At 37.7% G+C, this 15,023-nt stretch overlaps 1 protein-coding gene across 2 annotated transcripts in view; it reads right to left on the reverse strand.

The window, feature by feature from the left end:
* Positions 1-8,847: 8,847 nt before the first annotated feature.
* Positions 8,848-15,023, reverse strand: part of HEPACAM2 (HEPACAM family member 2) — a 30,234-nt gene continuing 24,058 nt past the window's right edge. The window contains exons 8-10 of one of the 2 annotated variants that reach the window (XM_064506073.1): positions 14,935-15,008; positions 12,794-12,906; positions 8,848-9,472 (exon numbers count right to left, since the gene is read on the reverse strand). In XM_064506073.1, coding sequence (XP_064362143.1) covers positions 9,463-9,472; positions 12,794-12,906; positions 14,935-15,008 — 197 coding nt within the window. In that variant the 3' untranslated portion in view covers positions 8,848-9,462. Of the gene's footprint in view, positions 9,473-12,789; positions 12,907-14,934; positions 15,009-15,023 lie in introns of those variants that run through there. The other variant, XM_026098550.2, reaches the window with a different exon arrangement.

Consider the following 15,023-nt stretch of genomic DNA (forward strand, 5'->3'; position numbering starts at 1 on the left):
ATTTATGCTGTCACAGCTCAGCTGCTGGTTATGGAAGCATACCTGGTTTCCAGGATACCTGTCCCATGTTCTAGGTTGCTGATTTGGAGCTGTGCAAATGCTATTTCCTTCCTGTTCCTTTCTCCTTCCTATTAGCTAGATTCATTGCTAGTACATCTTGCTAGCTATGTTTTCCTGTCTATCACTACTGTTAAGCAGCTTCAATCCTACTAATCTTGTGAGCCAGACTCATCTTTAACTGCTCTACACTGGGTTGTGCTTCCAGTTGTTCTTCCAGTTCTCACTAAGTGTGTTTTCTGTTAGCGATGCCAATTAACCATGTCCGCTGTTATGATCTGATGTGTCTTGCCTATTTGGCTATCAACAGCATCATTTTCCTACAAGATTTTCTCTTCAGATCTAATTTGCAGACATTTCAGCATGACATGAGGCTGTATTTATATTCAAATTTCTGATCACCCCAGGTCTGTTGATTTTCTGCTCCAGCATATAATCAGCTCTTCTGGAATGACTTAATTATTTATTAAAATCAGAATTCTTTTTCTATATAAGGTCTTTCCCTGTAGTCTCATTATTCAGCAAAACTGAGTCAAAAATAGTGTCTTGTTGTTCAGTGACTGGTGTGGAAATTCACCATTGAAATCCTGTCTCCCACCATATTTCACAGGATTTGTTCATTAATGTAGGTTAATAATTCCCATGATGACACCATTCCTTCTGCATTTTCTTTACCTATTAAAATTACAGAGATCGCTGTCCATGTCCAATGTGACCTGTAGATCAAACAGACTCCCAACAGTTGTCAAGTTCCCAGTTCTAACAGTTTCCAGGGTGATACTGATCTCTATTTCCTTTGATTTCTTTATGATTTGTCACATCATTAATATATAATATTGCTTTGCTATTTTTACCTTTACTCCAACTTTTGTCAGCTACATTCCGTGATTATTACTGCACTGTATTTCTGTTATCTCTGTAATTCCTCCTAAATATTCTTCCTAATTCCTCCTAATATGTTTTTTTCTCAAAAAATTTTACTTTGCAGTGATCAGACAGTGGCTGACCAGAATTTGCTATATGGAATCTAAATTTTCTTTTTCATTCTTGAAGACTGACTGACCTTGTACCATCTTTATCAACATACCAACACTGGTGAGGTGGCATTCTAGATATTTAGTCCATAATATTTCTCTTGTGTCTTGCCTCAGGTGTCTTGCCACAGTACTTTTTCCATTCTACTTTCCTGGCATAGAACTCATTAAAATATATGTATTTCTGGGGTAAGTCAAGAAACCTAGTTGAAAACTTGTTAAATATTGGTACCTATATTGTGCGTCATCTGATAAAGAACTATGTGACTGTTGTAATAGTTTAATAACACTGCAGATCCTTTGAGCGGCAGATTCATAGCTCTCTGAACACACTTCCACCCCACTACATTTGACTGTTCCAATTGAGGTCTTGTTATAAGACACATGAGTAATAAAAAAAAATGCCAAAATGTGGTGTGGATTGTAGGGTTCATATCAGTTTTATAAAGTGGAATTCTACAATGACCAAAGTAGGTTTTACAGACCACTGTGTTACACCTCAACGTGCTCTAGAGCAACACAGTTTCAAATATATATTTGTAATAGCGCACTAATAGGAATTAGCTTTTTTCAAAGTAGGGTCAAACATAATCAAGAATCTAACAAGGTTGCTGTATTTTTTTCATCATTTTGCTTCCTGCGTTAGTCTCCCCAAATATTTATTGATTAATTGTGTCTGCATTCTTTTTGCACATACTAATTATAACATAAAAATCAACAGCATTAATTTATCAGTTCTCAATGACCCTCTAACTGCTGCTGTGTGAGGATATAGCATACTGCTTGCCTAACTTATTATTATTTTATTGCAAAGAAACATGTTTTTCTGAACAGGCTGTTTTCAAGGGAGTCTTCAAGTTTCTCAGTGCATTTTTCTGGCATGACCGCCTCGTTTTCACATTCCTATGGAAAGTCCATTTCTTTTCAGCAGCCCCCTCCCCATAAAAACAGAGTCTATTAAAAAATTACAAGAGTATGAAGAACCCCAGGTGCCCACTATTAGTGAATTTCTTTCTCTTGCTTGATTCAGCATTATCAGTCCTTGAATAGGAGGGCACAGGAAGACTTTCTGCCTTCTGCCACAGGCTTATAGTAAGATACATACTCTGGCATTTCCTTAAATTTGTCGCTGCTGAATGAAGAATATTTAGTGACCTGTACCTGATCCTTTTCCCTGGGGACAGGCCTTAGCAACTGGACCAGAGGCAGTGGAACCTGCTAGATTTTTAGGAGCAATAAGCAGGTTGGTATAGATTATTTCCCCATTATCCTTGGTTTATTGGCCAGCTGAATTAATCTTTAGAGTGTGATTCATAACCAAGCTTGTGCAGTTGAGCACTAATGAGAGCACAGCCTCGGGGAAGCTTTGCTGCCGTAAACCTGTATTTACATAGTCTTAGTGCTCATGATAAAAGCAGCTATGCTCCTTTTATTACTTCAGTCCGATATCTTCGCTGTGGGTGTTAGTTTCATTTTCTCAGATCACTGGCTGCTTCCTGATTGTATTGTATTGGATTTCCCTGAGCTCTATTTGTATGGGCTGACTTTGCAACCATTTCTTTCCTGCATTTAATAGATGGCTCTTAAAATGACATTCCCCAACAGCTTGGGTTGACTGAAGTTGGGTTTGCAGCAGTATCATCCTTCCCCAAGTTCTGGCCTCTTCTCTTGCACTGCATGAATGTATGGTGAGCTGGTCCAGGGAGCTCAATACCTCTTTTATATGTCAGCTTAGTCCACAGACAGCTCAGGTCCAGTCAGCTTTCTGCAAGGTTGCTTGAGCTCCCTGCTAGTGGCAGGCAGACCCTACCACTGCGAGTGGCTTAAGGTGCTGTGGAAATACTACTTGTATGGACCTGGGCATTTGGAGATTATCAAAATCTACACAAACCAGAACTGAAATTGCTACACAAATCCTTTTGTGTTCTGCAGTGTCAGCTGAGGTATGGGATGGCTCAAATAGGTAGTTACTAAGTGGGTCTGATGGCTTCTAACTTCCCTTGTTCTTTGCCATTATCTGTTGTGAGGGAACTGCCTGCTTAAAAGGCTTGGGCATTCAGGCTCAAGACCTGAAATGCTGCTATGACCTGTTAGCTGCCTCTCTGGGGAGTACACAGCTCCTCTCTCACCCTCACAATTTCCCTGCTCATTTATGCCTTTTGTTATATATAACAATGATACATCACAATCCTTATTCATGTTTCTCATAGAGAAACACCTGCGTATATTATATTCTTGATTTATGGACTTGGGATAAGGACAGATCTTTTTTTTCCTGGTTTCCTAAATAGGCAGGGTTGACAATCAGCATCTTGTGTACCCTTGCCATGCCAGCAGGAGAATGGGGAGCGATGGCCATCTGGATGCTTACGCTCAGCAGCATTTTATGAAGAGGCACGTTGCTATGACTATAGCTTGTGCAAACCTAGCTGGATTGGCTAGCTTGGGTGTTGGTAGCAGGACTGACAGGCAGCAAGGACCCCTGAGGGGCTAGACTCCAACACATGTTGGCTATCCCTGAGTTGTGTGGCCAACACTGAACACCAATGTCTGAGGTGCTACGGAGTCAGAGGCTTGGGGAAAGCCATCCTGGCAGGTGTCTCAATGGATCGATCATGCAGAACTCCTAGAAGCAGGATCCAGCCTATTTAATCTATTACAGCTAGACATTCTTCTACTCTCTTTTTGAAAAACTCCAGTGAGGCACAGTGTATATATCCCTAGGTAGATGACTTCCTATTATCTAACATAAATCGTCTTTGCTATATACTTGGCAGGTCTTTCTTTGTCCTACTTCTTTTTGGAGATGCAGAAAAAGTGATCACTGTCCCTTTTATTAGGAGAACTTGTTCTACATACCAGAAGACTGATTTTATTATCTATTGGTCTCTTCCCCCCCCAAGATAAAACAAATGTTCCCTGTTCAGCCAGGCTTTCTAAACCTTTTTTTCTAATTTATGTTGCTTCTCACAGGCTTTTCCTATTTGCTTGTATCTTTCTAACACACTTGAAATGAATTTCAAATGGAATCCTGTAGAAAAACTGTCCTGGCCTTCTGTTTAGAATAATGATCTGCAATAACTGAATATATTTGCAGAATTTCTATACTTTTATATACAGCTTGTGGATGGGACAGGCTTAAAGGCATGACAGGCTTAAAGGACTTGGAAAATGTTTGAAAAACAGATTTAGAATTGAATATGGTCTGATAAATGTCAAAATCAGCAAGGTGAAATTAAAGAGGAGCGTATAGCTCTAAGGAAAACAGGAATGATTGCAACACAGTTTTGGTCTTCTCTCAGGTGGGGTTATGCTTTCGACTTAAAAGTGGGGGAAAATGATATAGAAGATAATTTTTAGAACTGCAAGAAACATAAAAAATGTACCATGATGAAAACTCAGCGTTGACACTAAAAAGTACTTTTCTAAATAAGAACATGTGTTTCAGTTGGGGGTGTGCTATTGTACTGAGGTGCTATAGTTCAGAAGCTCTGTCCTGTATTTCTAGATTAAATTGCATTTGAGTTATTAGATCCACTGTGACCTGAGGCTTTGTACTTTGCCCTGGAATGCAGCACACAGTCAGAAGAGATGTATGCATATTATCTTTTTAGGTGGAGCAGGATTTCCATCAACACCCTGGTGTTTGCATTGCATGGTGAACTGAATCCTGGTGTAGATTTTTACTTGAATGGACTCCCTAGGTGTTTAATCCTTTATTTGTCTTCTGGACTTATTGTCTATTCTTTATTTACTACAGATCCTAGTGAAGAAATGACCCTTTGCTTCTTTTCTAAGGGTCTTATAACTGGCACAGTGAAACCGTCCCTTTCCGTCCCAAAGGTGCAGCAGTTTTACTGCCTACGGTGTGACCCTGTTATATCCATCTGTAGTTTTTGAAATCTTTTGCTGCGCTTTTGTTGCTGTCTAGAAAGCAGTCTCCATAGAAAGGCAGCACATAAGCAGGGTTTCTCCTCTGTAGGAGTTAGGCTTATTTCACACACTCCGGAGCCTTGTGAAGAACTACTTCTTGTGCAAACATTTCTGTAGAGATTGACATGGACTGTTAAATTGTGATAAAGATTGGATCCTGCACATTGTCTGATGTTACTGAGATGCATATGAACAACATTTTGCAGTTTTTCGTCTGTGAATAGAGAATACGCACTGAAAAAGACAACATGACTTACTGTTCAAGAGCATTCTAATACAGTGGCATTAAAAAAAATCTTTAGTGTATTGCAAACATATTCTCAACACAACCATTTAGTTACCTAGAAACTAGCTGTGATAAATCAGAAAGCTTCTGACAGGATACAGAAGAGAGGAATCAGCCCCCAGTTACATGGCAGATTACTTCAAATGTAGAAGCAATCTGAGACATGCTCATTTCCCATTTCTGTCAGAAGAAGTTAAAGTGTTTGTCAGTATTGGCTACCTTCCCTTTCTGTTTCTCTCTGTACCATGTGTAGTCACCCAGAGCCTCCTACCATCTGCTGTGGGAAACCATTGCTCCAGGAGAGCTATACGATACAGGTACATCTATAGCAAAGTCCATTTTTCTAGTGGTGTGAGGACTGATTTCAAATGGAATTATACTAACACTGAAGAAAGCCTGTAGAAAAAGTGTGATTGCATTTTACTGGAGAAAGAAAAAAGAATTTAGCTACTTAAAATCGACATATATTTTTACTTCAGATTATAAAGCAATGAGCTCTTTCCTTTTTAAAGTTCAGCCAGTAGTTAACCTTTCAACAGGTAAAGCATGGAACTACAGGCACAGTACTGTGCCTGCATTTCGCCTTTGTGTGCAGCTCTCCGCTGCTTTTTCAGGGTGGCAGAATCTCCCTGCAGTTAATGGAAGTATTCAGCTTCTCTACGTTAACATGGACTCATCGTGATGTAAGTGGTCCTCTGTCTTTTTTGCTGAGAACTTTGTTCCTCAGGCAGCGATATTAGCAATATTCGTCTGTTGCTCTAAAAGAGAGGTTAATGTTTCAAAGCCATAATGGGGCATAAGAGCAGAGCGTTCTAATGTGAGCAATGGTGAAAGCCCAAGGTAACATTCTGTAATGCTCTTCTGCATCCTCTTTAAGCTCTACAGTACCTTAGTAATAATACACGAAGCACTATGCAACACTTGTGATGAGGTCCAAATGCACAGAGCTGCTCTCCTATACTCTGCTTTCAGTTATGGTTTATTTTCCCTGCCTTTGATCTCAGGTCCAAAATCTCCCTTCATCAAAGACAGCATCATCAGCGGACAAATGAAATGGCGAAACCCTCCACCAGAATGAATGAGAAAAACATGTGACAGGACTTTTTCTCTTTTTTCCCCCCATAATCCTCATCTCACATTTGAACAGCCTCACACATACCCCATGTAGTTTAATGGACAAGCTCTCCATTGGCTTTGATAGGCTTTGGGATGGATCTTACAGCAATAAATAAAAGCTTAGCAATCTGTTTTGAATGTGATAGTATCTGTGAGAAAAGGTCCAAAATGCAGTGTGGAAATATTTTCTTTTTCATCCATTAAAATTCTGTGGTGTTTGAGAACCATTTTTCACCACAGTTAATTATTTTTATACCTATTTGATTTCTGCACCAAAAGTAGCTAGTTGCACTGTGTAAATTGTGATGGAATAGTAAAGAATAAACACATAGGAATTTGAACCAGTAGTGAGTTTTTGTTTAAGAGCCAGTAACACACAAGACAAGTGAAACAAAAATAAATGAGAACAATATAATAGAAGCAGAAGGCAACTTGCCTGTGTTTGCTCTCTAATCTCATGAAAAATGTTCTTTTATTTGCAGAGCTGGTTCCGCTGTCATAGTTAGAAGAATTCTTTAAGGCAAACACTGAGCTTTTCCTGTTTCTATTGCAAAATGGTTTTCCCTTCCATTTTGTTGCTTTTTTTTTGTCAGTTTTGCTTGTAAGTGGGAAATAGGAGCTTGGCTGCAATGACCTGCATACAGAATCATTCACATTTTTACCTGGAGGTTGTAGCAAGGCCCAGAGAGCAACTGAGAGAGAGGGCAGTGGTGGAGCCTCAGGGCAGAGCGAGAATGAGTGTGCTCTGCCGCTGGGCTGCAGGTTGTGTGTGACAAGGGCTTTTAGTTGACCTTCCCCATAGCACCAGGCAGATTTTTGTTCTCTATTTGTAAAACTAATGATATATGTCCTTTCCAGTCAAAATGCATATCCATACACAAACCCACAGAACTATTAGAAATTATAAGTTGCATATTTGAAATCATTTTATTAAAAAATTGTACAGGTATTTTACAGAAATTTAAGAGACTGTTAGGGCAGACTTTTACTTCAGTTTGCTGTAGACATCTCACATTATTGGCAGATGGCTTAATTTAAAATGGTGTGCTGATCTATAATGAAAGGACATAAGAGTATAGATTCTGAAATCAAATGCTTCGGGAGCCTTGCAACACATTTAGATATGGGCCAAATGTGCCTGAAGTCAGCTTAAAAAAATGAAGAATGGAACTGATATTGAACTGGTTTATTTTTGTTTGTCAGGAAAATAGATTGAACAATTTACAGTACCGGCAGTTTAAATAGAGGGCTCCAGAACTGATGAAACAGTTTTGCTATTTCTTTAAAATCATCTGCATTTTTTGCCCTGTGGTCCTGCAGTGATTTCAAAAGGTGGCAAGATGTAATGGTGGCGAGCACTTCAGAAATCTATATGATGATTTTAAGGCAATTAAAATATTCTGTCCACTCCAGCAAGAAGAGGAAGAGGAAAGAGAGGGGGAAATTCAAAGAGTTTGTACATTGCAAAGCTCTGTCCCAATTTGAAACACACAGAAGAAGTCAGCTTTGAATGAAAGAAAGGTGGAGGCATTTGTGGGGGTGGCCTGCGTGGCTTCCTGATCCTTCAGACAACCTCAGTACTTCAAAGAGCTCTGTACAAATGTTTCTACTTTTCAGCCTCTGCCTGACACCTTCATGTCAGAGGGTTATTTCTGAGAGAACGAATCTGGAGACCACATTATCTCCGAGATCCCCTCAGTGCTTCTCTCGGATCTGGGAAGCACCAGCTATCACCATGAAGTGCTAAGGGCTCTTTGCCTTAAATGGAAAGGTGAAGCTGTCCTTTTCCCTTCCTTTCAAGATTAAGAGATCAGAATATTTACAGAAAGGAGTGTTATTTTTCCTCTTCTTCGAAGAATGGGAAGAATGTTTAGTAAACACAGATTAGGGAGGTACTTTAAATAAGTGGAAATCTTTTTTTTCATCATTTAGAATGCTTTAAACATTCCCATACCAGCTGTCCTAAAGGGCAGACGTACTGTATGCTTTCTCATCACTTGCTACTCAATCCCACTGGTGAAACATGTATCTCAGTCCAATGATCTCCCACATAAATAGCTTTTACTAAAGTATCCTTTTTTCTTTAGAGTATTCTAATTCAACTTGAAATTCTCCTTTTCCCTGGTTGAAGCTAACTGAAGCCATCTAATAGCTGACTCTGTGGAAATAATATTGCATTTTCCTGCAGGATTCAGATACCCGCCAACAGCACGTCCGGGAAGAGGATTACTATATTTGTGAAGGCACTTGTAGCATACCATCTGTTTAAAGAGAGTAAGACTGGTTTCATTTACACTGGAGAATTATGACCTTAAATGTATAGATAGCCTAAACATTCTGTAGCATGCAGAAATTATCCATATATTATTTGCTCTTTTAGTCAATGAAAAACAGGCTTACGGGCAACAAATAGAAAAGCAGTTCAAATGCAAAGGAAACAATTTAATAAAAATGTTTTGAATAATATATATATGTACATTTTTAAACTGTAACTGCCTGACAGATTAGTTTATGAACTGGTAAATGAAAAGTAATGTTACTTTAAAAAAGTTAAAATATTGATTTTACTTTAAACCTCAAATGTGCTAACATATTGCATTTATTACTTTTCTTGCCAACATGGAGAGCATCTCTTGTAAAAATCCCATGCGCATTTTTTAAATAAAACAAGCATGGGAGGCATCTTGGGCCTGATTTCTTCAGATTTCTCTCACCCATCATTATAATAAAAATACAAGTGTTGTATTGTAATTTTTCAGGTAATTTTTATACCCAGGAATAGGGGAAAAATACAAGCAATGAAAAAGATATATTTTTCAAGAAAATATTAATTAAACAGAAGCAAAAAAAAGGACAGGCAATTGGGAACAACTGAAGAAAAGGGACTGTCAGACTGAAGATAAGTTGCTATTTCAAAAAATGCTGGAATAAGCCTTTGCTGTTTGTAGAGTTGTTGGCATTTCCTTTCAATATATAATAGAGAAAAGGAAATCAAATTTGGATTTTCAAATGCTGTGATTTCCTGTTTCTGTGTCTTCATATACATCTAGGAAAGAACAGAATTGAAAACTGTTGTCTGCAATGCTGCATTAAAAGCACTGTAGCAAATATATGAATAAACAAGGAGTTCTAAAAACAAAAGTAAAACAGTTCTTTAGCATGAATGAAAGCTCTGGGAGTATATTTGCAATACACCGATATTTGTATGAATTTTTATTAAACATAAGATCTCTGTTTTGAAAAGATATGAATAGCAGCAAGAGAGGTCTGAGCCATAAATAAATTATGCCATCCTGGCTAATATAGCACACCACATTCCTGTTTTTTTTCACTACAAATATTTCAAGCTATTCGTACATTATCTACAATACTGTACTTGAGCACCTGTTAATGCGTACTAGCAATGATAGCCTGAGTCAGGGTAGTACACAGTACAAATCCAGTGCTGAAATGCCTGGGGAAGGCATGAATCCTCACTGCACTTTAGCATTTGACAGAACAGAAATTTGTGAAATGGTAATGCTTGATCTGAGAGAAATAGCATGTATGAGAGGAGATGGAGATATTATAAATTTATCTTCATTTGAAGCAAAAATGATCTTGAAGTTATAAACAATTTCTGCTCTCAGAAGAGTTATGAACTGTCAGTGACTATGAAGACTGGTTAAAGTTCTTCCTCATTAGCTTTTACTGCCATTTTCCATTTTCCGATTATATGCAAAAGAAATCTGTGACAGTATGTCACAAGTTTTATATTTAGTTTAAAAAATGTGAAAGGTCATGAAAATTTTGCTTAAAGAGTGTGTATAATAAAATTTTTGAATATGGTATAGTAATGTAACATCCTATGACTGTCTAGCCCAGAGATGGAACAGAACAGTTTCCTCAAAAACTGATTTAATGTTTTCCCTTTGATCCTTGGAGGAGCAGGGGAGGTGAAGCTGCAAAAAATATCGTAAACAGTGAAACATATCACCAGGAGAGTATAAATGTGCAAACCCAGCTGTCATCTCACCTCATCTATTGACTGCGATTAGATTTGTATTCCTTCAGTCCAAACGCAAGAGAATTAGAGTTTAATTACTTTCCAGCAATATTCTTACCCTTTGCTTTAAGAGCTAGGGCACACCCTAAGCCTTTTGTAATCATCTAGGCTATCAGAAGTATATATGCATGTGTGTGGGCGTGGATGAAAATGCTGATAAGAGCATAAGGAAAAGTGTTAGGAAAAGATATTCCCAGGATGAACTTTAAAATTGATATATGCGTATTTCTTAGCTAGAGTGTTAAGCACCGGCTAATCAGAGAATTTGCCGGTACTCTGGTCACTGGGATTTCTAATAGCAAGAGATGGATTATCAGCTAACACTGTAGAAGTTAAATGCAAAGAGAGGATTTGAAATGTTCTCAGACTCTAAATTTGGGCATTAAACTATGCAACAATTTTTGGACATATTTTTGCTTGTATATTAATTGTAATAAATTTATGAAATCACAGCAGTTCCAGTCAGAACCACTAGGAATATGAGCAAAACGATCACTTTACCGACAAACCTGTTCGGCTGCTACAACATCCGCTCGTTTGTTTCTCACAAAGAGAAATTCATATCTTAAGCAGAGTGCTGGCGATTTCTGTGTCATTTGTCCCAGGCACATCACTGACTCTACACGTAGCTGCATGTCATGCCCATGGAATTCCTTTATAAACAATCATTACTTTGCACTATAGGAGTTTGGAAGTACTTTCTCAGCTACATTCCCTGTTTTGTGATATTTTGCTCTTTCCTTTTACTGAATGCGGAAGCATCCGGCTGCAAATACAAATACTGACTTAATTGTCCTTATTTATTCACTACAGATGTTCCTTCACTGCAGGTCAGGAATTGGAAAAATCATGAAAGCAGTATTTCTAATCTGACTGGTTTACCCATTACAATGTTTAGGAGAACTCATCCTAGTTTTGTCAGTGAGAGTGTTTCTACATTTCTCTGTTTAAATCTTGTTATATGAACAGAGTATAGAAATGTGGTTATGCAAACCAATCCTTACAACTACAGAAAAAAAATATTCTGTGAAGTTTAAGCTGAAATCTGAACTTCCACAAAGTTACTCTTTTCTTAGTGCGGTCATGTGCCAGTGGGAAAGTTGAAATGGGAGACATATAAGAGGAAGAATAATAAGAAAATGCACCTTATGAATGTTATTTTTTACATCTGGTTTAAAAATTCATGTTTAAGTACAAAGTCAGTAACTCCAAGCAGAATTAAAATGTCATTAGGAATTCATTGTTATTTTCCACTATTCAGTTTGCTTTTAGAAGCATGCTTGCATGTTTGCATACATAATTTTGACACACAGTTGAAGATGTAATGTACACAAAATTTTTAGTAGTAATAAGTACTGCATGCTAATTCAGTCACATAAAATTTGTGACTACTCAGCCAATTGATTAGGATATTTGTGGAAGTGCGTATTTTCCTTTTCAATCATAAAAAACCCAGCATGCATAATAAAAACATGGAAAATGTGATATAATAGGTTTGTTACCAAATGAAGTCTTGTGTGCTGTTCTTACTTTGTAAGAAAAATTGTTGATACTCAGAACAGATTTATGGCAGCTATACTGCAATTACAAAAAGTTTACAAGGTATTCACTTTGTTTTGCCAAGAGGTGCTAGGAAGTAGGTGATTTGAATACAAACATGACTACCAAACACTAACTGTATAAGCCAATGTTGCTGTCTGTCTGGTATTTAACTCAGCAAAAGTGTTTTCATGGAGTTCCAATCCAGGGTATTGCAAAGTTCTAACTAATGAAACAAAGACTCTTTAGCTCTAAATTGTTAGTTGAGATCCAACTTAATATATTGGTTACTAAGATAACTAAGCATTTTCTGCTAGTAGTTCACTGATCATTGAATAGCACCACTGGTTGTTGATCAGCTGACCAGTTTCAGCACTGCAAAAAAACAAAACCCAAAAAACGCAACCTCTAACTTTACTTGGCACATGGTTAGCAGATTTGGATGGAAGATTTAAACTAGTCAATGGGAAGTGCTGAGGTATCAGTGCTCATGAAACTGTAGCCACTCTCTTAAAGGATTTGGAAATTTTCATTTGAAATCCTGTGTTTGAAGATCTTAGCTTTTCTTTTTTCATAGTTAGGGAAGACTGGCATGATGAAACAGCAGATTTGAGTCCTGAGGAAAACTGAGGGATTGGGTAGGAAACCATGTAGGAGCAGATGTGGTTTTCTTACCCTTCTCCCTGGAATCAGACATCAGCTCCCAAAATGTAACTTGTTCTGTCATACCCAGAAGGATTTGTCTTTGAGTTACCATATGAGTTTACACAGGCTTTAACTTACTGTTGGTGGTCTTGTTGCTGCTGCGCAGGAATATGTTGAATAACTTCATAAACTGTACTAAGCATATCCTGGCCTGAGATGAAGTCAGAGCCAGGAACAGATTGACTTGAAACCTAAAAGAAGCGAACAGTATTTCTGCTGTAATTACAAATAGGAAAAGATTCAACAGAAACAAAACTGATAGTGTAACTTCTCTTTTTTTAACCACAGATCCTCTTTTCTCCATCAACATTTTTTGTGTGTGGATTTAACAGTTCATCTCTATTGGTTTACATTTCACTTTGGGGGAGAAGTTTTCATCACATTTACAGTAAGATGAGCAATAGACTTAAATTCAGTTAGGATCCTAAAAGATTTAGGATGAAGCTGTTGCATTTAATATAGCAAGTAATTTATATTAATGTACCACAAGGCAAGGAAGGAATATTTAATAAAGTGAGAGAGAAGCAGGAGAATAGATAGTGAAAAAGGAGAAAATATTCAGGGGAAGATTTCAGCATAAAACCCCCTCTAGCATGTCAAAGCTAGAGAACCATCAGAAAAACATACAGGACATGAAGAACTGCAAGGAACTTCCATAAATGTGGTAATAATGATATTGGTGAATAAGCTATGTATACAACTTTGTTTTTATGTCAACACAACATACAGACTCCGCATCCATATGGAATTTTCTCAATCTTTCTGCCTATACCCAACCTCCAGTTCTTCCTTATCTCCTCTTTCTTATTTTTTCCTTTTTCTACTAACTAAAATGAATCAATGGGTCAACTACTGACTTTATCTGCAATGCCATAAATCTGAGTGACTCAGCATAAACCAGTGGAGTTTCTCCTGTTTCTTGAAATGTCACTGGAAATTAGAATGTTTTTCATTGATTTTACATCCATTCTGTTGTTCTGGTCAACAATCTCTACTTCTTGACTCACTAAGGCCCTGACTGTGCAAGCTATTTAAAAAAGGATGGGACTTTGTGATATGCTCAGCCCTAGGGATATCACAGTGTACTTAAGACCATGATGATTTAGAGCCTGAACTCTGTATTTAAACCTCCTGTGGTCATGAACATTCACAGACACAGTTTGGCTCATCTGTTTTCTCAAAGCCTGCTGTATTTACAGCACTATCTGGTGCTGTAAAATTCCATCCTCTCCATTAACCTTTATTATAGCACTCTAGCCCTATATACATCTGTTTCAATCACCTAACACCAGCAGAGAGAATTATATTAATTATTATTAATTATATTAATCTATGATTGTTTTTGGCTAATAAATGTCATGTATTCTGACACATAATAATAACAAAATAGGTATGACTATTGATGTGACCCTGTGTGATCCTGTTTAAGAGCCATCCCTTACCTGACTACGCTGATGCTCTCCAGATATACAACATTGTATTCCCAGAAATTTTCCCTGAAAACACTTAGTTCGTCTTCCTTTCAGTTTCAGTCAGTTGTCTCTAAATTCAGTGGGCATAGTTCTCATTTTTCCTTTGTCATTTTGTATCACGCCAGAAGAATCACCGCTCACAGGGTAATGTCAGCGGAGCCACAATGCAGAGGAAGTAGCGTATGTAGCAGGATTTTTTCTGCTAGCAGGATGCCTGTGCTTAGTTCTTCCCCCGCAATACAGGAAACTGTCAAATATAACTGAGATTTAGTTGGCATATTTTTACAGCCAAAAATTTAAATACCCCCTTGAGAGTCTTCTGCACTGTCAAAGATGGAGAGTGTGTTGAGTGAGCAAGAATATTAGGGCCAAGGGGGAAAATGGCATCCCAGTAATTAATTTGCTTGTTTGACATGAGTGCTTCAGTGTTAACTATCTAACCAACACTAGCAATGTTCTTTTAATACAGGGTAACTGAACTGAGATTGCTCCCTTTAGAGCTTGGGTAGTTCTCTGCTGCACCATGTTGACAGAAACAGCGAATTAATAACATAATTAAGGAAGAGTAAGTATTGGGTAAACACTAGTTATGAATATGATGCCCTATAAATATCTGTAAAGAGCAACAAGAACAAACTGACAAAAGGATTCTAGTACAGATACTAAGTACTCTTTAAGGAATACTAAGTACTCTTTAAGGAATTAAAAAAGAAATTAACTATCAGTTTATGGTGTAAAATCACATACCCTAGAACCACCAGCAAGATCAGGAATAGCAACAAATTCATATATTCCAAAGTCATCCGAAGCACTTTCATGTCCTAAAGTTAAAACAA

Source organism: Dromaius novaehollandiae, chromosome 2 (assembly GCF_036370855.1).
Source record: "Dromaius novaehollandiae isolate bDroNov1 chromosome 2, bDroNov1.hap1, whole genome shotgun sequence".
Taxonomy (NCBI): Eukaryota; Metazoa; Chordata; class Aves; order Casuariiformes; family Dromaiidae; genus Dromaius; species Dromaius novaehollandiae.